Raw genomic sequence first — 26,968 nt, 5'->3', positions numbered from 1 at the left:
CACCACCCACTCTGCTTATATATACAATCTAAAATGTTTAAATAAAATTTTGTGCTTTTCTGACTTCCCTGATAGTTTAGTTGGTAAAAAAAATCTGCCTGCAATTCAAGAGATCCCAGTTCAGGGTTGGGAGATTTCCCTGGAGAAGGGAATGGCTACCCACTCCAGTATTCTGGCCTGGAGAATGCCGTGGACTGTATAGTGATGGGGTTGCAAAGAGTCGGACATGACTGAGCGATTTTCACTTGTGCTTTTCAATGACATAGTCCCCAGTTGCAGCCATGAAGAACCAACAGTGGCCCTCAAACTTCTTTTGAAGAACCATTATTTTAGAGAAATTATTGGGGTAGGGGGTGGGGGTGGAGGACTATTAAAGTAAGAGAAGAAACTGATATAGTACTCTGCTGTAAACTTTTAACATTGTAGCACTAGCCAGGAAGCAATGAAGTACAGCTAAGGTAAATGTATATTCTGATCATAAAATTATTATTATTATTAGATGCCATAATTTTGAAAGAACATGTATAAGATGGTCTAAAATGCCATCTTCCTTCTGTTACTATTCAGGTGTCTTACAGTTTGCATTATACAGCGGAAGTGAGAAATAGATTTAAAGGACTAGATCTGATAGAGTGTCTGATGAACTATGGATGGAGGTTCATGACACTGTACAGGAGACAGGGATCAAAACAATCCCCAAGAAAAAGAAATGCAAAAAAGCAAAATGGCTGTCTGAGAAGGCCTTACAAATAGCTGTGAAAAGAAGAAAAGTGAAAAGCAAAGGAGAAAAGGAAAGATATACCCATTTGAATGCAGAGTTCCAAAGAATAGCAAGGAGGGATAAACATCTATTCCTGTTTTATTGACTATGCCAAAGCCTTTGACCGCGTGGATCACAATGAACTGTGGAAAAGTCTGAAAGAGATGGGAATACTAGACCACTTGACCTGCCTCTTGAGAAATCTGTATGTAGGTCAGGAAGCAATAGTTAGAACTGGACATGGAACAACAGACTGGTTCCAAATAAGAAAAGGAATACATCAAGGCTGTATATTGTCACCCTGCTTATTTAACTTCTATGCAGAGTACATCATGAGAAATGCTGGGCTGGATGAAGCACAAGCTGGAGTCAAGATTGCTGGGAGAAATATCAATAACCTCACATATGTAGATGACACCACCCTTATGGCAGAAAGTGAAGAAGAACTAAAGATGAAAGTGAAAGAGGAGACTGAAAAAGTTGGCTTAAAGCTCAACATTCAGAAAACTAAGATCACAACATCTGGTCCTATCACTTCATGGCAAATAGATGGGGAAACTGGAAACAGGGGCTGACTTTATTTTGGGGGGCTCCAAAATCACTGCAGATGGTGACTGCAGCCATGAAATTAAAAGAAGCTTACTCCTTGGAAGGAAAGTTATGACCAATCTAGAGAGCATATTAGAAAGCAGAGACATTACTTTGCCAACAAAGGTCCATCTAGTCAAGGCTATGGTTTTTCCAGTAGTCATGTATGGATGTGATAGTTGGACAATAAAGAAGGCTGAGCACCAAAGAATTGATGCTTTTGAACTGTGGTGTTGGAGAAGACTCTTCAGAGTCCCTTGGGCTGCAAGGAGATCCAACCAGTCCATCCTAAAGGAGATCACTCCTGAGTGTTCTTTGGAAGGACTGATGCTGAAGCTGAAACTCCAATTCTTTGACCACCTGATGCAAAGAGCTGACTCATTTGAAAAGACCCTGATGCTGGATAAGACTGAAGGCAGGAGGAGAAGGGGACAACATAGGATGAGAGGGCTGGGAGGAATCACTGACTCAATGGACACGAGTTTGGGTAAACTCCAGAAGTTGCTGTTGGACAGGGAGGCCTCGCGAGCTGTGGTCCATGGGGTCATGAAGAGTCGGACACAACTGAGCAACTGAACTGAAGAGAACTGTTTGCATGGCTTCTAGAGTTACCAGATTTGTCTTACTAGGTGTGCATAATAAAATGGACTATGCTGTACCCAAGTCTGCATGAAGCTTTAAGTTAGAAAAGGGGCATTTTTTTTTTTCAGGTAAAAGGTACTTATTACCCATAGCCTTTAATACTTGACCCCCTACAGTGACCATCCATCTAATTTAAAAATTATTCAAACTTTTGACCTCAGAGCCCTTAACCTGGCAAGGTGATTAAAGCCTAGAGTCACATATACATACTCAGTTACACTTGAGTACTACAAGGAAGAAATTCAAATCATAATGCATCTCAGGAAATTCATACTTATTAACTCCTAGTGACATCTGACACTTTATTAGTAAGTATAGAATAATGGGCTCCTCACACCTGCTCCATGTCCAAAGGTTGCCCACAGGAGCATTTGGTGACAATCAGTAAGTCCCAGAGAGAAAGCCCCCTTTGTAGAGTTATTTCAGAGCTCTGGCCTAGACCAGTTACCACACCTTGGCCAGACAATCCTGGCAGCCTCTCTCTGCTCACATGTGTAGAATTCGTACAGGTTTCACATGAGCTTGAACAGAGATATATTTTCATATGTCCAAATTAAAAGATAACAAAGGATGCCTTCGTTAAGGAAGTGAAGCTATAAAAATTTATTTATGCTTTCTTTCACTCGTTCATTCCTTTATCACTGAAAAACTCGGAATTCTGATTCTGCCAAGCATTGTGTTAGGCAACAGGATTCCATATCCTTGAAAGCCCAGACATGAATCTAATCACATTTTATTCAGCTTTTAAAAAAATATCCACTTTAAATTGAGGTGAATATTTTCCTCACCCTTTTGATTTTTCTGCATGAAATTTTATTCACATAAAAATAACTTGCATTTCTGTAGATACTAAATTTCTCAACTTTTCTTCAAAAAGCAAGCCTTTAAAGATATATTAATAAATTTTTAAATGGATACATACAATTTTAACTTAGAAGTAGAGTGAGTTGCTAATTTTTCATTCTCCTAGACTTCACTTGTACTCTCTATATACAGAGAGTGATACATTAATGTTTTACAAACACTCCAGACACTCCCATATATTGCTTGCACAAATAAAAATCTTTACTAACTATTCAAAAGGTGATTTGTCAAAATATATCTAAGTCTTTAAAGTGGTCTTATCCTTAGGCCTGAAAAGTTATCCTCAGGGAAATAATCAAAAACATGTACAAGGATGCTCATCTTGCATGATTTATAATAGCTTAATACCTAAGCCAACCTAAATACAAATAACAGAAAACTGATTAAAATAGTAATCAAGACCACAATGAGGTACCATTTCACACCAGTCAGAATGGCTGCGATCCAAAAGTCTACAAGCAATAAATGCTGGAGAGGATGTGGAGAAAAGGGAACCCTCTTACACTGTTGGTGGGAATGCAATCGAGTACAGCCACTATGGAAAACAGCGTGGAGATTCCTTAAAATATTGCAAATAGAGCTGCCTTATGACCCAGCAATCCCACTGCTGGGCATACACACCAAGGAAACCGGAATTGAAACAGACACATGTACCCCAATGTTCATCGCAGCACTGTTTATAATAGCCAGGACATGGAAACAACCTAGATGTCCATCAGCAGATGAATGGATAAGAAAGCTGTGGTACTTATACACAATGAGTATTACTCAGCCATTAAAAAGAATACATTTGAATCAGTTCTAATGAGATGGATGAAACTGGAGCCGATTATACAGAGTAAAGTAAGCCAGAAAGAAAAACACCAATACAGTATACTGACACATATATATGGAATTTAGAAAGATGGTAATGATGACCCTGTATGCGAGACAGCAAAAGAGACACAGATGTATAGAACGGACTTTTGGACTGTGAGGGAGAGGGAGAGGGTGGGATGATTTGGGAGAATGGCATTGAAACATGTATACTATCATGTAAGAAACAAAGCGCCAGTCTATGTTCGATACAGGATACAGGATGCTTGGGACTGGTGCATGGGGATGATCCAGAGAGATGATATGGGGTGGGAAATGGGAGGGGGATTCAGGATTGGGAGCTTGCATACACCTGTGGTGGATTCATGTTAATGTATGGCAAAACCAATACAGTATTGTAAAGTAAAATAAAGTAAAAAAAATAAAATAAAATAGTAATGGTTAAACCATCTGGTATATGGTTACCGAAAGTAAAAGTGAAGTCACTCACTCGTGTCCAACTCTTTGCGACCTCATGGACTGTAGACTACCAGTCTACACTAGATATTAGAATTTCTTAAAAATCACATTGCAGAGAAATATTTAAAGATATTTGGATATGTTTGGTAAAATAAATTAGGTGAAAATATGATAAATGAAAAAAAAATAAATTGGTGTGATCAAGTTTAAAAAGGGAAGGGAGAAAAGAAAAGGAGGGAGGCAGGGAGGGAAGAAGGAAAATCACAGAAAAGGATAGGAGAAATTTATAATGGTTTAGAAATGCAAACTTTTTAAATATAAATTTATTTATTTTAATTAGAGGTTAATTACTTTACAATATTGTATTGGTTTTGCCATACACCAACATAAATCCACCACAGGTATACACGTATTCTCCATCCTGAACCCCCCTCCCTCCTCCCTCCCTGTACCATCCCTCTGGGTCGTCCCAGTGCACCAGCCCCAAGGATCCATTATCATGCATTGAACCTGGACTGGCGATTTGTTTCATATATGATATTATACATGTTTCAACGCCATTCTCCCAAATCATCCTACCCTCTCCCTCTCCCACAGAGTCCAAAAGACTGTTCTATACATCTGTGTCTCTTTGCTGTCTCGCATACAGGGTCATCATTACCATCTTTCTAAATTCCATATATATGCATTAGTATACTGTATTGGTGTTTTTCTTTCTGATTTACTTCACTCTGTATAATAGGCTCCAGTTTCATCCACCTCATTAGAACTGATTCAAATGTATTCTTTTTAATGGCTGAGTAATACTCCATTGTGTATATGTACCACAGCTTTCTTATCCATTCCTCTGCTGATGGACATCTAGGTTGCTCCCATGTCCTGGCTATTATAAACAGTGCTGCGATGAACATTGGGGTACGCGTGTCTCTTTCAATTCTGGTTTCCTCGGTGTGTATGCCCAACAGTGGGATTGCTGGGTCATAAGGCAGTTCTATTTCCAGTTTTTCAAGGAATCTCCACACTGTTCTCCATAGTGGCTGAACTAGTTTGCATTCCCACCAACAGTGTAAGAGGGTTCCCTTTTCTCCACACCCTCTTCAGCATTTATTGCTTCTAGACTTTCGGATTGCAGCATTCTGACTGGCATGAAATGGTACCTCATTGTGGTTTTGATTTGCATTTCTCTGATAATGAGTGATGTTGAGCATCTTTTCATGTGTTAGCCATCTGTATGTCTTCTTTGGAGAAATGTCTGTTTAGTTCTTTGGCCCATTTTTTGATTGTGTCATTTATTTTTCTGGAATTTAGCGGCAGGAGTTGCTTGTATATTTTTGAGATTAGTTGTTTGTCAGTTGCTTCATTTGCTATGACTTTCTCCCATTCTGAAGACTGTCTTTTCACCTTGCTTATAGTTTCCTTTGTTGTGCAGAAGCTTTTAAGTTTAATTAGGTCCCATTTGTTTATTTTTGCTTTTATTTCCAGTATTCTGGGAGGTGGGTCATAGAGGATCCTGCTGTGATTTATGTCAGAGAATGTTTTGCCTATGTTCTCCTCTAGGAGTTTCATAGTTTCTGGTCTTATGTTTAGATCTGTAATCCACTTTGAGCTTATTTTTGCATATGGTGTTAGAAAGCATTCTAGTTTCATTCTTTTACAAGTGGTTGACCAGTTTTCCCAGGATCACTTGTTAAAGAGATTGTCTTTAATCCATTGTATATCCTTGCCTCCTTTGTCAAACATAAGGTGTCCATAGGTGCATGGATTTATCTCTGGGCTTTCTATTTTGTTCCATTGATCTGTATTTCTGTCTTTGTGCCAGTACCGTACTCTCTTGAGGACTGTGGCTTTGTAGTAGAGCCTAAAGTCAGGCAGGTTGATTCCTCCAGTTCCATTCTTCTTTCTCAAGATTGCTTGGGCTATTCGAAGTTTTTTTGTATTTCCATTTGTTGTAGCTCTGTGAAAAATACCGTTGGTAGCTTGACAGGGATTGCATTGAATCTACAGATTGCTTTGGGTAGTATACTCATTTTCACTATATTGATTCTTCTAATCCATGAACATGGTCTATTTCTCCATCTATGAGTGTCCTCTTTGATTTCTTTCACCAGTGTTTTATAGTTTTCTATATAGAGGTCTTTAGTTTCTTTAGGTAGATATATTCCTAAGTATCTTATTCTTTTCGTTGCAATGGTGAATGGAATTCTTTCCTTAATTTCGCTTTCTATTTTCTCATTATTAGTGTATAGGAATGCAGTGGATTTCTGTGTGTTGATTTTATATCCTCCAACTTTACTATATTCATTGATTAGCTCTAGTAATTTTCTGGTGGAGTCTTTAGGATTTTCTATGTCATCTGCAAACAGATGAGAGTTTTACTTCTTTTCTAATTTGGATTCCTTTTATTTCTTTTTCTGCTCTGATTGCTGTGGCCAAAACTTCCAAAACTATGTTGAATAGTAGTGGTGAAAGTGGGCTCACTTGTCTTGTTCCTGACTCTAGGGGAAATGCTTTCAGTTTTTCACCATTGAGGATAATGTTTGCTGTGGGTTTGTCATATATAGCTTTTATTATGTTGAAGTATGCTCCTTCTATTCATGCTTTCTGAAGAGTTTTTATCATAAATGGATGTTGAATTTTGTCAAAGGCCTTCTCTGCATCTACTGAGATAATCATATGGCTTTTATTTTTCAATTTGTTAATGTGGTGAATTACATTGATTGATTTGCAGATATTGAAGAATCCTTGCATCCCTGGGATAAAGCCCCCTTGGTCATGGTGTATGATCTTTTTAATGTGTTGTTGGATTCTGATTGATAGAATTTTGTTAAGGATTTTTGCATCTATGTTCATCAGTGATATTGGCCTGTAGTTTTCTTTTTTTGTGGCATCTTTGTCAGGTTTTGGTATTAGGGTGATGGTGGCCTCATAGAATGAGTTTGGAAGTTTACCTTCCTCTGCAATTTTCTGGAAGAGTTTGAGTAGGATAAGTGTTAGCTCTTCTCGAAATTTTTGGTAGAATTCAGCTGTGAAGCCGTCTGGACCTGGGCTTTTGTTTGCTGGAAGATTTCTGATTAGAGTTTCAATTTCCGTGCTTGTGATGGGTCTGTTAAGATGTTCTATTTCTTCCTGGTTCAGATTTGGAAAGTTGTACTTTTCTAAGAATTTGTCCATTTCTTCCAAGTTGTCCATTTTATTGGCATATAATTGCTGATAGTAGTCTCTTATGATCCTTTGTATTTCTGTGTTGTCTGTTGTGATCTCTCCATTTTCATTTCTAATTTTATTGATTTGATTTTTCTCCCTTTGTTTCTTGATGAGTCTGGCTAATGGTTTGTCAATTTTATTTATCCTTTCAAAGAACCAGCTTTTGGCTTTGTTAATTTTTGCTATGGTCTCTTTTGTTTCTTTTGCATTTATTTCTGCCCTAATTTTTAAGATTTCTTTCCTTCTACTAACCCTGGGGTTCTTCATTTCTTCCTTTTCTAGTTGTTTTAGGTGTAGAGTTAGGTTATTTATTTGAGTTTTTTCTTGTTTCTTGAGGTATGCCTGTATTGCTATGAACTTTCCCCTTACTGCTTTTACAGTGTCCCACAGGTTTTGGGTTATGTTTTCATTTACATTCATTTCTATGCATATTTTGATTTCTTTTTTTATTTCTTCTGTGATTTGTTGGTTATTCAGCAGTGTGTTGTTCAGCCTTCATGTTTTGGAATTTTTAATAGCTTTTCTCCTGTAACTGAGATTTAATCTTACTGCATTGAGGTCAAAAAAGATGTTTGGAGTGATTTCAATTTTTTTGAATTTATCAAGGCTAGATTTATGGCCCAGGATGTGATCTATTCTGGAGAAGGTTCCGTATGTACTTGAGAAAAAGGTGAAATTCATTGTTTTGGGGTGAAATGTCCTATAGATATCAATTAGGTCTAACTGGTCTATTGTATCATTTAAAGTTTGTGTTTCCTTGTTAATTTTCTGTTAGTTAGAAATGCAAACTTTTAAGTCAAAAGTCTGGACTTAAATCTATGTAATCTTCAACAGATTAATCTCTCTGCTCCTCTTTCTTCATCTATAAAATGGATTAGTAATAGTTCCTTCATCACAGGATTTGCAGGCATTTAAACTACTTTATTTAAAGTGAATACAATACTATAATGCCTGTAACACATAGATCATTCAGTATTTAACTGTGAGTTTCATAAAATAACATTTTAGAGTAACTAATTTTTGAAGGTGGTATGGATTATTTTTATTTTGTGTATTTTTTTAATTTTTTCCAAGTTTTCTTCAATCAAAATGTAATGCTTTTAAAGGAAAAATAAAGCAATTAACTTTTTAAAGGAAAAAAGAGCATTTGATTCTTATACCCTCTTATTACAAATACTTTTGAAGTTTTCTGTCTTCTTAACAAATTCTTTAGTGTTTAAGCATCCCCTTTATTCAGATCACTGTAACTAAACTGCAAGGGTACATTTTGCAAACTTTCTGGTTCAATGAAATAATTCAGTTACTAGAAAACACTACTATTAAATATGTGTATGGTGTTCCTTGCTAATAAAACAGATATTGAGATAGCTTTTCAAATGAATAGTTTTAATCATGAAATAGATTATATATAATTAATGAAATATTAAATTGAGATAATAAACATGTCTACATATTAACAAGAAGACAGATTACTATACGTAATCCAAGTCAGCAACATAGATATGTCTATGTACTGACACCAAGATACATCTATATACCAATGAATCTTCAACATCCTCATAAAACTGAATAAGGCTTTCTTATTCACCACTATGTCCTTCCCCATTGCCCAGAAGAAATCATGTTTCCCTCTGATGCATCCTCCTGACCTAAAAAGAAGTTCAAAGTAAGGTATTTAGCAACATCAAGAAGTTGGCTCAAAAGATAAAAAGGATTTTAGAAGGGTGCTGGAATTATTTCCTCAGGCATACATAACTGAAAAGTCCAACCTCCCAAACAGGTACAGTGCACAGCAATCTAGTCACTTCACTTTACAATATCTGTGAACAAATCTGAGAAGATAAGACCATGGATTTTATACCCTTTAGCTCTTCATTGCTGAACCTGATACTGCATCATATGGTGGGGAGGGGTGGAGGAAAGACTCCATTCTAGCAGCATGATTGGGTATCAGCAGAAATTTTGGCCCATGGGACTTCTGAATTATATAAATCAAAGCTATTAGAATGAAAGGAATCAAAAACAAAATGGAAGGGATTAGAAAACAAAGAACCTATTGAAAGGAATCAAAAACCATTGTGGCAGAGGAAAGGGACAAAAGCAAACAATCCTTACTCACCTGCTGCTATAAAACAAACTACTCCAAAACAATACTCAGTTATTTATTCTTGGTTCTGCATTTAGGCTATGCTAAATGACTAATCTGGCTTCCCTGGTGTCTCAGCCGTAAAGAATCCAACTGCCAATGTAGAAGGCTCAAGTTCAATCCCTGACCCAGGCAACGAAATGGCAACCCAATCCAGTATTCTTGCCTGGGAAATCCCATGAACAGAGAACCCTGGTGAGCTACGGTCCATGGAGTCACAAGAGTTGGACACAACTGAGCAACCAAACCACCACCACCAAATGACTAACTGAGAGGTTAGTCAGCTAGTTTGACCTGAGATTATTCAGGCAACTGCAGTCATAGGGACAGCAGTGATGTCAGAGGACAAGCCCCACTGTGTAAACTTTAACAAGCCTCTGTTGAGTAATGTCTGCTATCATTTCTCTGTCCAAAGGGAATCCTATGGCCAAGTCAAGAGTCAGGGTAATGATCTACAAAAGAGCTTGAGAACCAAAAGGCATGACTTATGGGGGTTGGGGACAGGGGAGGTGATGTTAACATAACACTCTATCAAAGTCTTGCCCTCTGGCCCCAGTGAATCACATTCCTCCCACATGCAGACATGTAGGACCCTTTCCAGGATTCCCAAAGTCTCATCTGACTTCTGCAAAAGGATCAAAGTCTATTACCTCATAATATGCACCAGTTCTAAATATGGGTGAGAATCCTAGGGTATAAGTTGAATGCAGCTCATCTTGAATCAGAGGTTTATAAAGCAAAAAGAGAAACTGTCTGTCCCCCAAATAGCCAACATACAATGGAAAGACAGGGACAGTATAACTGCAATGAATTTTAAAAGGGAAGAGAAGAAACACAGAAGTCATTTCTCTACAGCAGGTCTAAAATCCAGAAGCAGGTGTTTTGAGAGCCTCCTACCTCAAGGACAAAAATGTTCTTTTTGTTAGGGCCCACTTCTGTTCTCTGGAATGGTTTCCTAGTCTATAACTCCAGGGCTCTGGGCTTTGCGTGCATGCTCAGTCGCTTCAGTCATGTCCAAGTTGGCAAACTCTATGGACTGTAGCCTGCCAGGTTCCTCTGTCCTTGGGAATCTCCAAACAAGAATACTGGAGTGGGTTGCCATGCCCTTCTCCAGGGGAATCTTCCCAACCCAGGGACTGAACCTGCGTTCTTCCATCTCCTGCACTGGCAGGCAGGTTCTTTATCACTAGCACCATCTAGGCTTTGGGGTTCTTTTTAAACAGAAATGCTTCTATTCTTAGGAAATTGAGGCCCAGAGGCTTTTTTTTTTAACTGACCTTCCCTTTTAGTATAAGCTAATTCCAACCCTTTAAAACTTTATAGACTTTCTATTCATTTAACTGAGGTTCACTCTATTCCCCCTAAAACTATAACCATAACTCTTTTTCAAACTATACCTTTCTCTATTTTTGAAGTGTTGGGTTGCTAGGGCACAAAACCCTTAACATTCTTATGATCTTATCATCCTTTTCATCTAGCTAAAAGGATCTATCTTAAATTTTTCTAAGATCTTAATAAAGAATACTTGATATTTACTCCAGACCACTTCTCACTATGAGAATCTTTTGCCTGCCAGGGAGAACTAAAGACAGTTTTATTTTCCAACACAGAAATTCCTGGATACCCTGTATTTCCTCTAATTTCTGCTTTAAGTTCAGTTCTCTCTCCCCATACCTTACACAGAGCTATCAGAACCCAACTGACAATATCAATGCTCTGCCTGGATCTGCAGCTAGATTCACAAATTCAGTACACAGATCTATATTCTAAGTTCCTGCAGGTAATAGCTTTTAAAATGGTTTCAGTACCATAAAAATGGGGCGCCACCACTCCAATCTCTAAAAGCAGTTTCCTCACCACCTTTCAAGCTTCCATTGATAGTTGTTTGTCATTTTTCCAGCCTCTGCCAACAATCCCATCACCACTTTCCTAGCCCCCAAATGCCACCCAGTCCCAAAACCAATGAGACACATTTTAGGATCTTGTTATGTCAGCACCTCACTAATAACACCAGCTTTTGTTTCAGCTACCTATTGCTTCCTAACAAATCAGTCCAAATCTGTGTCTTAAAGAACAACAATTTATTTGATTGTGATGCTGCAATCTGGGCTCTAGTCAGTGGGGCACATCCTCTGCTGCTCTTTCCTGTGGTCACTCAGGTGGCCATAACCATCTAGGGTTCAAATGGAACTGGAAAGCCCAACATGGCCCTAGTCACGTGTTAGGCACCTACCTAGGGCTTGTTAGCCAAAATGTCTCTTTGGTCCTCCAATGTCCCCTCCAGAAGCATAGCCTGAGTGTCTTGCATGTTCCCAGTTTACAAGTGCTTACCAAGTTTCCACTTGGATAACATCCGTTGATGCTAGCAAGGCACAAGGCCAGAGTCAATGAGTGGGTGTGGGGGGTGGGGGCAACTATATAAATCAATGAGAGAGGTATGATTCATTGAGGGGCAATTACTATAAAACCCTACAAATCTCCCATCCAGAAATTGATGCTTTCAAATTGTGGTGCTGGAGAAGACTCTTGAGAGTCCTTTGGATGGCAAGGAGCTCAAATCAGTCAATCCTAAAGGAAATCAACCCTGACTATTCATTGGAAGGACTGGTGCTGAAGCTGAAGCTTCAGTACTTTGGCCACCTGATTCAAAGGGCCGACTCACTGGAAAAGACCCTGATGCTGGGAAAGATTAAGGGCAAGAAGAGAAGGGGCAACAGAGATTGAAATGGCTTGATGTCATCACCAAATCAATGAACATGAATTTGAGCAAACTCCAGGAGACAGTGAAGGACAAGGAAGCCTGGTGTGCTGTAGTCCATGTGGTCACAAAGAGTCAGACACAACTTAGTGATACATGCTTTCAGACATGACTGAACAACACAGCTGGGAAAACAAATAAACTAGATTTTTAAAATTAATAGATAACTATCATTAATAGTTAATTATTATTGATAGTTAATAGTTAACTATCATTAATTGATAACTATGGGCTTCCCTGGTGGCTCTTAGGGTAAAGTGTCTGCCTGCAATGCAGGAGACCCAGGTTTGATCCCTGGGTTGGGAAGATCTCCTGGAAAAGGAAATGGCAACCCACTCCAGTATTCTAGCCTGGAAAATCCCACAGATGGAGAAGCCTGTAGGCTACAGTCTATGGTAGGCTACAGTCTATGCGGTCACAAAGAGTCGGACATGACTGAGTGCCTTCACTTCACAATAGATAACTAGAAAATGTAGGTCACACATTTTTAAAGATTCAATAAAATAGGAAGATAATATAAAAGTAAAATTAGGAGGAAGAAATAAAACCAAAGTTTAGAAACTAATTAGAAAAATCAAAAATGAAAATATAAATTTATATAACAATTGGTATGAGGTTAGAAACAAAAATAAGCTAAAACTAGCCCAAGTATATGGTGAATAACTCAACAAACAAAACTATTTAAAAATTACTAAGAGAATTCAAAAGCTTGACAAACCAAGGCAATCAGGATTTTTCAAGCAAAAGTAGTTCTCATCTTGGTAAATCGCCCAACAATTTGTCATACCCAAGAGCTGGAATTCTATGGAAAAAAACAACCACCACCACAGTTCTCAAACTTAAGTATTTACAGAGCTTGTCACACTGCAGATTCGAAGGTCCCAGCAGTGATTCTAATTCCATAGATCTGAAATGGGGCTCAGGTACCCAAGTAGTGTTAATTTAAAAGATCCAAGGACAACACTAACTATGAAAAGGGCTTTCTCAGACCACAGGCCTCCTTATCCTTTGTGTGTTACATTTACTGCTTGAAGTTCTTATGACAAGCCCACCTTTAAAATTTCAGAATCAAGGGCTAACGTGTTCCACGACCTTAGCTAATAGCTCAATTTGAGCAGCTTCACCCTTTCAATCCTCCCTCTTGCAGTAAGGCAGCATTTTTCATATTACAGGTCATGACCAACGAATGAATCATAGAATCAATTTAATGGATTGCGACCAAAATAAAAAATATCAGAAGGCATTGCACGTAATGATGGCAATTACAGTTTAAGTACTATTACATGAAACTTTTGTTTCAGTTCTGTGTCTGTGTGTACAATGAAAATCTATGATATGAGTCATAGGTAAAAAGGTTTGAAAATTTCTGCTATAAAGAATAAGACAGAGTCATCAAGAAGCTAAAAGTTGTTCAGGTGAAAAGTGCAGAAACACCCTCAAATTCAAAGGAAAAAAAATTTAATGATGATAATTTCATTTTATCATTATTGCTGTAGGGTTTAATTATTCAGACACTTCAATGCTTCAAAGAACAAATTTAATATGCAGTTATTCAGCATCCCCCTGAACAGGTAGGTGAGAGGAATATGATCCCTATCTTTTAGAAGCTTATAGTATTAACATGTGATTAAGATGACTAGAGAACAATATACAAAAAAAATATATATATATATAATCATAAGTTAAATTTACAGGGCTGTAGGGTTTCAAATAAGTGAATGATGGGATTAAGGAAAGTTGTATGAAAACAACAGAATTTGAGTTTAGCTTTAAAAGAAGTGTAAAATAAGAAAAAGCAGAGAGGAAAAGGTATAGTATTAAGTCTTATTGTATAACCGAACTAGGCTAACTGTGAAAAGAATCTCCAAAGCTCAGTGTATGATACAACAGTAAGTGGATTTACTATACCTGGTCATTGAGAAACCCAGGTTCTTTCTATATGGTAGATTCACCACCTCGCCTGTCGTCTGACTCCTCAACCGGGTCCTCTGTCTGGCCAACAGACAGGAGATAGAGCATCAGGCCTGGAAATGGCACCTCACTTTTCTGGTCTTTTTTCACAGGCCAGAACTCATTCACATTTGACTACTAGTAAAAATAAAAATCACAGTCTAGGACCAAAATGGTCTAGCTTCTAAAATGGTGTAGCTCTATTCATCACTGGTCCTTTCTCACAACTAAAACATTCCAGACATAATTAACAAATACAAGAAGATTCTGAAAGGTGTAAAGATATACAGGAGTCTGGGGACCTGAGGACATAAGGAATGACATGGCGGTGAGTTCCCTGGGTGTCCCTTTTGCTTTCTGTGCATCCTAGATGAGGTGCCAGAGAAACCTGCAACCAGGAAATACCAACAGGCAGGACAAAAAAACTGAAGAAGAGCCCACTTTCTAGCCAAAAGACTGGAAAAGGATGGCTAAGGGGAACAAAAAATATTTTTATAATACCAGTCCTAATCCAGCCAAACACCAAAGGAAAACCTGGCCCAACACCAGAAATGAAAACATGTTTACAGAGTGTGCATGTCTGCTAAGTTGCTTCAGTTGTGTATAATTCAGTGCAACCCTATGGATTGTAGCCTCCCAGGCTGCCAGGCTCCTCTGTCCATGGGATTCTCCTGGGAAGAATACTGGAGTGGGTTGCCATGCCCTCCTCCAGGGGATCTTCTGGACCCAAGGGTGGAACTTGCATCTCTTACAACTCCTGAATTGTCAAGTGGGTTCTTTACCACTAACGCTACCTGGGGAACCTATTTACAAGACCTGTACACAAATGCCTACAGAAGCATTATTCACAATAATGAAAATTCAGAAATAATCTAAATGTTCATTGACTGGTGAACAGATAAACAAAATGTGGTATATCCATACAATTCAATACTATTCAACAATAAAACTTTACAAACAGTTGGTATATGGTACAACAGAGACAGGCCTTCCCAGGTGGCTGGCTCAGTGATAAAGAATCTGCTGCCAATGCAGGAGATGTAAAAGACACAGGTTCATCCTTGAGTGGGGAAAATACCCTGGAGGAGGGCATGGCAACCCACTCCAGTATTCTTTCCTGGAGAATCTCATGGACAGAGAAGCCTGGTGGGTCACAAAGAGTCAGAAATGATTGAAGTGACTTAGCATGTACTCACAGCAGAGATAAACCTCAAAACACATTATGGTAAGTAAAAGAAGCCAGACAAAAAGATTACATACTGTTTGCATCTATTTACAAGAAATATCCAGAAAAGGAAAATCTATAAAGCAGATCAGTGGCTGCCTAACACAAGATGGAACCAAGAATTAACTTCAAACAGGTATGAGGGATCTTGGAAATGTTCTAAAAAGTGATGACTATATACCTCTATAAATTTATTAAAAATCATTAAATCATTCAAAATGGGTATAAACCTTCTTTTTAAAAAAGGAAACAGAATAAAATAATGAGCTACCATGTTATCTACCATCTAGATTCAACATTATGAACTCATGACCAATGTTGTTTCATCTGTAACTCCCTCCACTTTTCCTCCTCCATATTAAAGTAACTCTCTGTTATATATATATAATATATATATTATATGGTATATATAATATATTATATATGTTATATATATATTTTATTGTATATATATTTCATTGAAAATTTAGAAGATTCATAGTATAGAAGATAAGGATTTTTAACCTAATCACAATTCCATTTCTACATCTTAAAACATTTATTAAAGCACAAGTGATTAAAAAATGGTACTTTGCTTGACCATTTTAAATAAGCTTTTGTTGCTTTCACATTATTTTCACTTTCCTTTTTATTTCTTTGAACATGCTACATTTAACAGACAATAGTTCTAATATCCAAAGTCTTTAAGATCTGATTCTACTAAACGCTGTTACTAACTCTAGTAGCACTCACTTCATTGTATGATAGTTTTCACTGTGAGATCATGCTCATCAAACTTTGCATGTGCCCAGGAGGACTGAAAATAGCTCCTGCCCGGTGCCTGAGACAACCCTAAACCCCTTGCCACTATAAATTAATACCTTTGTTTAGGGTTTTTCAGTTATAGTGAATGTGAATTCAAATCTCAATCCCACATTAGGGCTTTTCCTCTGTACTCAGAACCTAGACAACTTTTCCCTCAGAACAGATTCTGATTTTAGTTTATTCATTCCCTAATGATGTGTCTCTTTCATGATCCTGAATTTATTCAGAATTCCCGTTCCAACTACCTTGTATGAACCCAGGACCTTGTCTTCTGATCTCCTTATAGCCACTAAAACCAAAACTCTAAGTTACCAGGTATTGACAAATGTCCATAGGAAAGCTACTTATTTTAATGCATACTTACTACTCTGGAAATGTATTTACTCTTATCTGTGGTCTGTGATCATTTCCCTTACCTTCCAGCAAGGTCACTATGCATTTTTAAAGATTCTTAATGTTTTATTTATGCTTTTTAATGATTTCTGCATGGGAAATACTTTCAATATGTCTACTCTGCCTAATTTTGTCTAATTCCTTCTTAGAAAGTCTATAGCCTTCAGTTTAAAATAGGGTATCTTTTACCAACTTAAGTTTCAAAATTTAAAAATCTTTCATCTCCCACTTATAAATGTAATTTCTATCTTTTTAAAATACCAAATATGCTATAAAACCATCCCCAAATTAAATAACTTACTAAAAACATCATTTAAGAAATAAAAATCAAAATGGAACATATCTCCATGAGCAGGAATACTATCAGTAGGCACTTGTAGCACAGCCATAAAGCACAACTTTCGTGGGTTATTATTTAGTAAAATGGAAAGGATTAACAGAGTTGGTTCAAATCATTTCTCAAACTTAATGGCTATGCCACTTTATGTAAATCATCTCCAATGTTTGGCCTCCATTTTTCAAATGTAAAATTTAGAACTTGAATCAATATCTCAATGTATCAAATGTTCTATGCATACGAATCTGAATAAAATATTAAATTTTAATCATTTTTTAAATTTAAAAACATAGAAAAGCAGTAATATGCCAATTAGCAAACATCATGAATATACTCAGCAGAGAATACAGAAGTACTGTATACAATCTACTCTCCACTGGTTCAATAGCAATGTTTGTGGGTATATTTATTCATACATTCCAACTGACTCATTGAAAAAGACCCTAGAGCTGGGAAAGATTGAAAGCAGGAGGAAAAGGGGATGACAGAGGAAAAGATAGTTGGATGGCATCATGGATTTGATGGACATGAGTTTGAGAAAGCTCCAAGAGTTGGTAATGGACAGGGAAGCCAGGTGTGCTGCAGTCCATGGGGTTGCAAAGAGTCAGACACGACTGAGCAACTGAACAGAACCTTCTCATACATGTATACATGTGAGTGGTAAAGAACCCGCCTGCCGATGCAGGAGACATAAGAGACATGGGTTCAATCCCTGGGTCTGAAAGATCCATGGAGGAAGGCATGGCAACCTACTCCAGTATTGTTGCCTCAAGAATCCCATGGACAGAGGAGCCTGGCAGGCTATGATCCAAAGGGTCGCAAAGAGTTGGACATGACTGAAGCAACTTAACACATATACATGTGAATATATATACATAGAAACATGGGTGCATATATGTTATATATTATCTATCATATGTTATAAACGGGGGGTGCAGAGGGAAGGAAAGAGAAAGAGGAAGAGAATAAAATAAATGTGGCAAAATATTGAAAGCTGGGGAATCCGAGCAGAGAACATGTGGGAGTCACCTGCTCTACTCCTACAACATTTCTATAAGTCTAAAAATACTCCAACATTAAAAAAAGAGTGCTATGAAGTCAATGTTTAAATAACAGATCTAACCCTGGCTATACTGAACAGAAGCACCCTGTTATTCTATCATGGGACATGGAGAAAATCTCCAAAGGAACATTTTAAAGTCATCACTCATTCATGGTTTTAGTATCACATATGTTTGTTGCTATAAATGCAAACTGATCTATTTGAATTCTCTGTTAATGACAGGTTGCAGAACTATATAAAAATGCATTACATCCTAAGGTGTAAAAACCTCAGGTGAGATTTTTGAGCCAAAAATAATTTGGGAAGAATGCACACATGTAAGCCAATAAAGGCTTCCAACATTAACTCCTGGCTTCCCAAAGTCAGCCCTAGCCCACCAAGGGCAAGTAGTAAGAGCACAGAGCAGTCAGCTTCACAGGAAATATGTGCCAGGCAATTCCCAGCACCTTGGAAGTGCAAATTCAGCAAGTAACAAAAACTCCCTAACTCTACCTTAAACCATGGCAGGCAAATCATGATACATCTCTTCTTGAGAGTCTGTTTACATCTAGTGTCTCAGAATATCAAAGAATAATTACAACTACCACAACCATTGTATATTAAGCTTTAGGTTTAAATTATTTTTAATAAAATAAATAATGTGACAAAAAGAGAGAAAGAGCATCAACCTCTTTGCTTATTTTTTTGATAGAACTTTTAATTTTAAACTCAGAAGGCAACAGACAATGAGTGCAAAGAGCCAGCCAGAAGTCTAAGAGGTTTATTACAAGCCAGGTTCTTCAGGATCATTATTCTCAGGTAACTGAAAATCGACAATTTTGGACCAATGAATGTGTGGTATTGATAAATAAAGACCTCAATGTTGATTAGACTCTATTTCCCCTCAAATTTTCTAATTTTCTAGTCTATGCTGTATAAATCTTTCTCTGAAGTCTGAGAGTATTGTAAAGAGACAGTATTGAGCACTGTTTTCAAACATTTTCCCCTCTGGTTATGGAAGGAAAACAGCATACTATATAAAAATTATGTGGCAACTGCAACAAAAACAGGACAGTGACACAAAATGATTTCTTTCAGTTGCTTTTTTAAGTCTTACATCCTAATTTTGCATGTAGAAGACATACACCTTTTATGAGAACCAGTGACCCTGCTTCAGGCATTCTTGCTCAAATAAATTCTAAAACTTTGGCGTGAGGTCGTTGAACTATTCCTAGGGCACCTTTTTATTCTAAAAGCCTTTGTAAGCGATTGAACTTCTAATTTGAATAATTGCATCTCACCGACATAAATTCCCTCTGCAGTTTCAACTGTATGCAATATCAGCCTTTGTTTCCTGAGTTAAATTAATGTTGAGTAATGTGGTGCTTCTTGAAAAAAAAAAAAAAGGTGCATCTACTTTCATAGTAACCTTTCAGCAGCCTGTAGAAGTGATTCATGGGCATGAGAGGGGAAGAGGTCAGTATGAATAATCATTAACCAACAACGTCTGCTAGTGCTCTGTGTGTGCAGAGCATGGCTAAAGGTACGTCTCATCCAATAAAAGAGACATGCCTATATAACTTGATAAAACAAAAAAGATCAACTATTTCATAAACTGAATCCTATTTTCCATTGAATTACATCATATACCTTGTTTGCATTGATGACTTACCTTTAACTAGCTGTGACTCCTCATGATGGACCTCCTCTATCCTTCTAGTCATAGTGTAAATTAATACTGGAAAACCTAACCTCAAAAAAGAACTACTGAGTAGTATTTTAAAAGTAAAGAATTATTTTTTATAAGACAGAATCCTGAAAATGAGTTTCTCCTATTAAACCTCAAGCCAACAGAATTTTTTTTAAGACATAAAAAGAGCTCTAGTCCAAAATTTGTCACTCAAAACCAATTTCCAGGGTTGCTATAACAGTATTTATTCAATAAACTCCAAAAGATTGGCATTATATGTACTTTTAATGAAATTCAAACTCTCAATTCTTGGATTTTCTTAAATAACATGTATACAAGTTGCAGAGTAACCTTTTTAAGAAGTCATTCTAAAGATCCAATTGGCCCTGGGCTATTTCAATCCATTCCAGAATTCAGTGACTTAGAATTTAAACCCATTACAATTTTGTCAGACTTGAACTACAAAGATTAGGGTTATTCTAGGTAGACTCAAAGGTTAATACAACTTTTTATATTACCTCTGAAATCTAGCATGTATCTTTGGCATCCTAGTGGCTGTGGTAGATATACCTACCTATTCACAATTCATCCTCGCCACCTTACCTTGCCATGACTTCCCTATGGGTGGAATATACTTCCATCTAATTGCTTTGGGTTTTGCTGTGTGACTTGCTTTGACCAAGGGAATGTAGACAGAAAAGCAAAAGTTCTGAACGGAGGCCCTAAGATGTTCTGAGCGTTTTCATTCACCCTGTGTCCCACTCTCACCCATGAGAAGAGCACACCCCAGACCTGTCACTGTTCCTTCAGCAGAGGGCCCACAGTGAGAGATACAGGAAGCAGACTGATCCAAACCCTTAGCCTAGAGTGACTATAATCAATCTGCAGACCAATGAGCAAGAAATAAAAATGTTATATAAACCACTAAAATTTGGGGGTTGTTTGCTGCCACAATAAAAATAATAGTGTTGAACTATAAAAGGACTCAAGGTATTATTTTTCTGGTACCATTCTATCTCAAATTAAAATTTCCAGGTTCATTCTCTAAACTAGTATGCTAAATCAAACAAGTTTTGGGTTTTTTGGTTTTTTTTTTTTTCTTTTTCCATTTCTGGATGTGCTAGGCACTGACCAAATATCTGACAGCTTGATATCTTCATTATCAAATCTCATCTGAAGATATAGCAAGTATCTAGGATTAATAATTCTTAAACCTCTGCTATAGCAAGACGACCTTGAATACAGAATCTGTATCTGACTCCCATACCTCAAGAGCAGTTTTGCACATACCAGCCATTTGATAAATGATTCCCTATTCCAACTCACAGTTGCCAGTGCCTTTATTATTGTCCATACCTGCAAATGTGCAAATGCCCCGAGTCACAAAATTATTCATATAGTTGAAATGAAAGAAGTGACTACATATGGTCTTTCTACCTGAATACACAGCAGCACTCAGGTACTATGCAACGAATGACGCTCAAGACTGGTTGTTGTTGTTGTTCGGTCACTAAGTCAGGTCCGACACTTTGTGACCCCATGGACTACAGCATGCCAGGCTCTCCTGACCTTCACTGTCACCTGGAGTTTGCTCAAATTCATGTCCATTGAGTCGGTGATGCCATCCAACCTCTCATCCTCTGTTGCCCCCTTCTCCTCCTGCCCTCAATCTTTCCCAGCATCAGGGTCTTTTCTAATGAATCAGCTCTTCACATCAGGTAGCCAAGGTGTTGGAGCTTCAGTGTCAGCATCAATCCTTCCAATGAAGACTGATGACCTGTTCCAACAGGAGTTCCCTCAAAATGGCACGCAGATTCTTTCAATGAATACTGAGATTTAGAATGGATGGCTGGGTGACAAATCTCATGGTGTTATACACAGATATGCAGCAGAAATGGGTCAGCATTCAAGGGTACAATTCCAAGGAAGGTTCCTCAAAAGGAGCCCTGAGTTCCTTCACTGGAGCAGCCTTCTCTCTGCTCATCACTGATTCTCTGTGCCACTCTCGTCTCCTGCTCAGTGTCTCGGGTGTTTAATTTTCTCCGTCACCCAACTGATCTGTGTTATTTTCCTTCCTCCTCTTCTCCACATATTTTTCTTTCTTGCCTATTGTTTTATCTCTCTTCCTTTCACACTTTTAAGCCTTGGTATAACAAGACATGACCACACATCCAGAATACTCCTTCTGTTCACAACAAATCAACCAACTGCAATAATCTGGGAATAATTTTCAGGCCTCAGAGTCAATAAAAGCAGGTGTGTGCCTTGCAGGAAGCTCAGGGATTTCCAGAGAGTACCACACACCCTGCCAACTATTTAGTACTTGCGTCATTAGAGAAATTTGAAGACAAGAATTTTTTTGAATTTTTTGTCAAAAATTCTGAACCCCATGGCCTAAAGATGTTCAGTTCATCAAAGCTGTAGCATAGCAAAGATATCTTCAAATATGCTGAATTAATTATTAACAATATCTCATTACTGCATTTTCTAGTCTGAAATAATTTTAAGTATGATTCAGTGATATCTAATGAAAGTGTAAACAAATTATCCATTATCCTCAAAAGTAATCTAAAATTCTTATAATATAGATAAAACCATATAAACATACATTTTTTTTCCTTTCTTCCCAGAATATCCTTTACCCTTTTATTTCAAAAATAACACCTCCTCTTCTTCTGGGAAGTATCACCACTACCTCACCTTGAAAGCCCACAGGAAAAATGTGATTCAAATATATGTTGTTGCTTTCTCATTCCTCCTAGCCACAAGGCTAGGGGTATGCACCTGTCCAAAGGTAGGCCAATCATGGCACCCTAACCTTCTGGTCAAAGTTGATCTGTATTTGCATGGATCAGAGCATATGGTCCAACCTGAGTCAATCACAGTCCTTCTTCAAGATTTCTCAAAGTGAAATTAAGGCATAAGGAGAAATCTCGCTCAGACGGTAAAGAAATTGGGCATCTAAAGGCATGAGAGCTGCCAGCAGCCATGTGCCCTGAGTCGAGATGAAAGCTGGTCTGAGAGAACTGAGCCAAGATGCTGGCAGAAGCAGATGTTGAAAGAGAAAAGACTGAGCACCCTGGCAGCATTCACGTCCCTGCTTTCAGTTGTTCCTGATGACTGCCACATTCCTGCCTTCCACCAACGTACTCATAAGCCTTCCAATCCATTTCCCTGTAGATCAAAGTCAATTCAGACTGTTCTTCTCTAACCAACAGCTAAGGAAATCCTACCAAACAAACTACAAGGTAACAAATTTGATTCTTGGGTAGTGGTCCAGGAATACTGTAAGAAATTCTAATGTATGTGCAATAAGCTTACTATTTAATCAATAGATCTGGCATTTAAATGACAGATTTTGTCATCTAAAGGCTTTAAAAGACAAGATCTGGCATATTCAAGACTTTCTTCACTGTCTTCTTCACTAGGGATAAGCTTTGTGTTTTCATAAAATGGCTATTTCCTTGTGTTTTTTTCCCTCTGAGCACAAGTCATGAACATAGTATATACTGGGCTAAAGGCATGAGAATTGCAAACTATGATTGCCATATGATTCTCTGGAATATCATGAGATCCAAGATTATGAGGTTTTGTGTTCTGGAAAAATTCCATCTCAGGATAGTGAGGGTTGTGTAACAACACAGCACTAACAAAATTGGAAAAAAGTCATTATTTGTGTGATTATTTGTTATCCAAAAATAACACTTGCCGGGTTCAAAGGGATGAAAGGGTCCAAAAGGAATTTGGATGGCTATGGAGAAGGCAGTTTTAATCTCAAATGAGGAATCTGATTCAAAAGCTCAACAAAGAAAGTTTAATTTCCCCAAAGAATTGGGTCTAAGATGAGGCTGCGAGGAATTGAAAAATAAAGAGGAAGGAAATGTAAAACCCGTTCCTGTTAAATCTATTAAACTGCATTTAGGAATAAAGCCATACACTTATAAATCCCTCTTCCTTTGTTTGCTGTACCCATGCACTACAATATTTTTGCATTCAAAGTAAGCGACCAGTTTGCTTGGAGCTGGTGACCCACTCTACAGTAAACATGAGAGACAGGGTTTAACTCAGAAGCCCCAACCCAAGAGAAGGCCCCCGTCATTCTCAAATGATGGAAGCACAAGTCAATAAGTAAATATTCAGGCAGACATGCTTTAGAACCCTAGTTGAGGAGAAGCGGACGACAGAGGATGAGATGGCTGGATGGCATCACTGACTCGATGGATGTGAGTCTGAATGAACTCCGGGAGTTGGTGATGGACAGGGAGGCCTGGCGTGCTGCGATTCATGGGGTTGCAAAGAGTCGGACACAACTGAGCGACTGAACTGAACTGAACTTCACCCCAAAAGCACTCACTCAGGATCTCACTAAGCACCTGAACTCAGGAAGAGACCTGATTCTCAGTACAATAGTTACAATTTTAACAAAGCAATTTCATTCTAACTCTTCAAAGCTGATGTCTATGCCCTCACCTAGTTTAAAGACTAAAAAAGGAGCGGGGGGGGGGGGGGCGGGAAGTAAGCTGGTTACTCTGTATCATTTTAAATTCTTAGAAGTTGATATATTCATTTTATTTGTTTTATAGAAATATTTACTATAATGCATAAACTTAATACACAAAAAAATGGAAGAAAACAAATTATATTACAAAATGCAAATTCTTAGTTGATAAACTTACTGAAACAGCTAGGTTTCAGACATCAGCATTAGAATAATCAAGTTTTCTCTGAGTTACTGGAGACTACTTGCGTATAACTTTTGGAAATCTCTACTCCAAAGTTTTTCCAATGTAAATGACATTTAATCTTCTTAATCAGCAACATGCTTAAAGAATACACTAGAATATCTGAAATCAGTGCTGTAGATTTTTCCACCTATCAGAATTCGGTGTGTGCATAAATGTGAGTGCATGTGTGCAAGTGTAAAACAACCAGGTAACTGAATTGGAGACAAATTCATCCTGCAACTGAACTCATAAATGTGATCTCAGTCATATATGGATAATTAAAAAAAAAAAAAAAACTTAAAATCTCAGGCCACAGCCACAGAAAGTGATATTATTTTATAAAATTTCTTTAGAATCTCAATTTATCATTCCTAAGGGGGAGGGAACTATAGATATAGAGAAGCATCAAAGAATTATTTTTATTCACCATTGCTTATAATATGACCGCATTAGAAGACCTTATAAAGACATTTAGTAACGTTAAAATTTCATTCAAGGCCTTTTAAAAACCTTTCAGTTTCTAGCATGGACACAATATACAGAAATCTCATTTCTAGTGCTTGAGAAACAACCAAATGTGCATTTCAAAGAAAGGAGTCATATCAGTTTTACCTGCATCGATGTTCCTTCCACTCTTGCCACGCAGGCAACTTGATCCAAGAAAGTCACTGCCACAGGTACCGCCACAAAGAAGCCTTTACAAAAGGCTTTGAAGTACCTTCTCACCCAGCCTTGGGACTGCGCCATGCCTAAAAGCACAACAAAAATAAATATGAGATCAGCCCCAAGAAAGGTAGGAAAGAAAACGTAAAAAACAGTGCAAGAAAAATAAGAGTTAAGAAAAAGCAACCTCATCTCAATATGTTTCATACTCATCCCCTCTGAGGTCTCCAGCACCATGGAAGCACTGTAACTGCCCTGTGTTGCTTATGTTCAAGTTGTTATTTAAGAGATAAATCACTTTCTATCATGTTTAAACCAATGTTATGGGGCCTATGTTATGGCAGCCAAATTTATCCTAATATAACCATGAAATATATGAGAAATCAAGAAAAAATATCACTGCATGTGAATTCAGTACAGATAATTATCAACTCTCACTTAGCCCTGTAACCACTTGGTTAATTTTCAGAGTTTCTAGGGCTAATGCAATCCTTTAACGGTCTTGTACAATGAAAAACAAAATAGTGAGAGATCAAGAGATTCTGCCCTACAAGACCAAAATGCAGCTAAACCCAGTCCAACAGATGAAGAACCCTCCTGGCTGGGGAAGATAAATGACCAGTTTGTTTACCAGTTTCTCAAAATAATACTGATTCATACTATGTGATAGGTTATAATTTCAGTCTGTTCTATTTCTTGACTAGGACTAGATAAATACAGGAAGACCAGATTATTCTAGTGGGCTAGGGCAAGAGATGGTGGTAGGATGGATTGTAGTGTTGGTGGTGGTAGTGATAGAAATGGATCAAAATGGGCAAACTTCACATATGCATTTTGGAGGTTAAACAGACAGAAATGAAAATGGATGGACAAGGATTGGGGAGAGGAGAAGAGATGAGAAAAGTGTTGAGGTAGTTGTGATCTATTCAAGCACTGTTATTTTATCATTTCCTTGGATCACATTCCAAAGTACTAAAAACATGCTAATAATTCAATTCCTAAAAACTCTAATAAGTACAAGGTCATGGGCTGGATGCTGCTGCTGCTGCTAAGCCGCTTCAGTCGTGTCCGACTCTGTGCAACCCCATAGACCACAGCCCACAAGGCTCCCCCGTACCTGGGATTCTCTAGGCAAGAACACTGGAGTGGGTTGCCATTTCCTTCTCCAATGCATGAAAGAGAAAAGTGAAAGTGAAGTCACTCAGTTGTGTCCAACTCTTAGCGATCCCATGGACTGCAGCCCACCAGGCTCCTCCATCCATGGGATTTTCCAGGCAATAGTACTGGAGTGGGGTGCCACTAAGATACACAAATGAAAAGCAGACACAGTCCTTGCTCTCAGGAAGTTACAAAGTGCCAGGGAAGATTGCCTTTAGATAAATATTTCCAAGGGAAAATAGCCTTGAAAAGAGCCAATGTGCCTGGGGCAAGGAAGTGCATGCATTAGAAAATGATTAAGAAATGTGTCCCAAAGGAAAAGGCATTCTAGGTAAGACCTGGCCACTTCGGGCAAAAGCAGCAGTGTGCATGAAGACCTCAGAGCGAAATAAAACATAAGTTATTTAAGAAACTACAAGAAATTCAGTTTCGTATATACATAAACTTTAATATGCTAATGTTTAATTCAGTAAACATTTATTTATTGCCTGCTAACCACCAATGCTAAGTGCAGGGGATATAAAGATAGATATATATACAGTATAAAATCATTTAAATACCCTCCTGAAACAATACTTCATATTGTTCCATGATCTGAAAACTAGATCCCACATGCGCAACTAAAATCCCACATATGGCAACTAAGATCCAGTGCAGTCAAAAAAAAAAAAAAAAAAAGTAAGGGTTCGGATTCAATTTCTAACATTCTTTCCAGGGCTGTCATTCTATATCCCTATATATTTTT

The 26,968-nt window shown here is 37.8% G+C and overlaps 1 protein-coding gene across 10 annotated transcripts in view; it reads right to left on the bottom strand.

Moving 5' to 3' along the window:
- Nucleotides 1-26,968, bottom strand: part of IMMP2L (inner mitochondrial membrane peptidase subunit 2) — a 958,934-nt gene that overhangs the window by 889,241 nt on the left and 42,725 nt on the right. For all 10 annotated transcript variants that reach the window (XM_060414758.1, XM_027968614.3, XM_027968613.2 and 7 more), the window contains exon 3: nucleotides 25,015-25,151. In XM_060414758.1, the coding sequence (XP_060270741.1) occupies nucleotides 25,015-25,149 (135 nt within the window). In that variant the 5' untranslated portion in view covers nucleotides 25,150-25,151. The remainder of the gene's footprint in view (nucleotides 1-25,014; nucleotides 25,152-26,968) is intronic.

The sequence above is a fragment of the Ovis aries genome, chromosome 4, assembly GCF_016772045.2.
Source record: "Ovis aries strain OAR_USU_Benz2616 breed Rambouillet chromosome 4, ARS-UI_Ramb_v3.0, whole genome shotgun sequence".
Taxonomy (NCBI): domain Eukaryota; kingdom Metazoa; phylum Chordata; class Mammalia; order Artiodactyla; family Bovidae; genus Ovis; species Ovis aries.
Note: the sequence above shows the minus strand (reverse complement) of the source record. Positions and strands in the feature narration are given on the sequence as shown.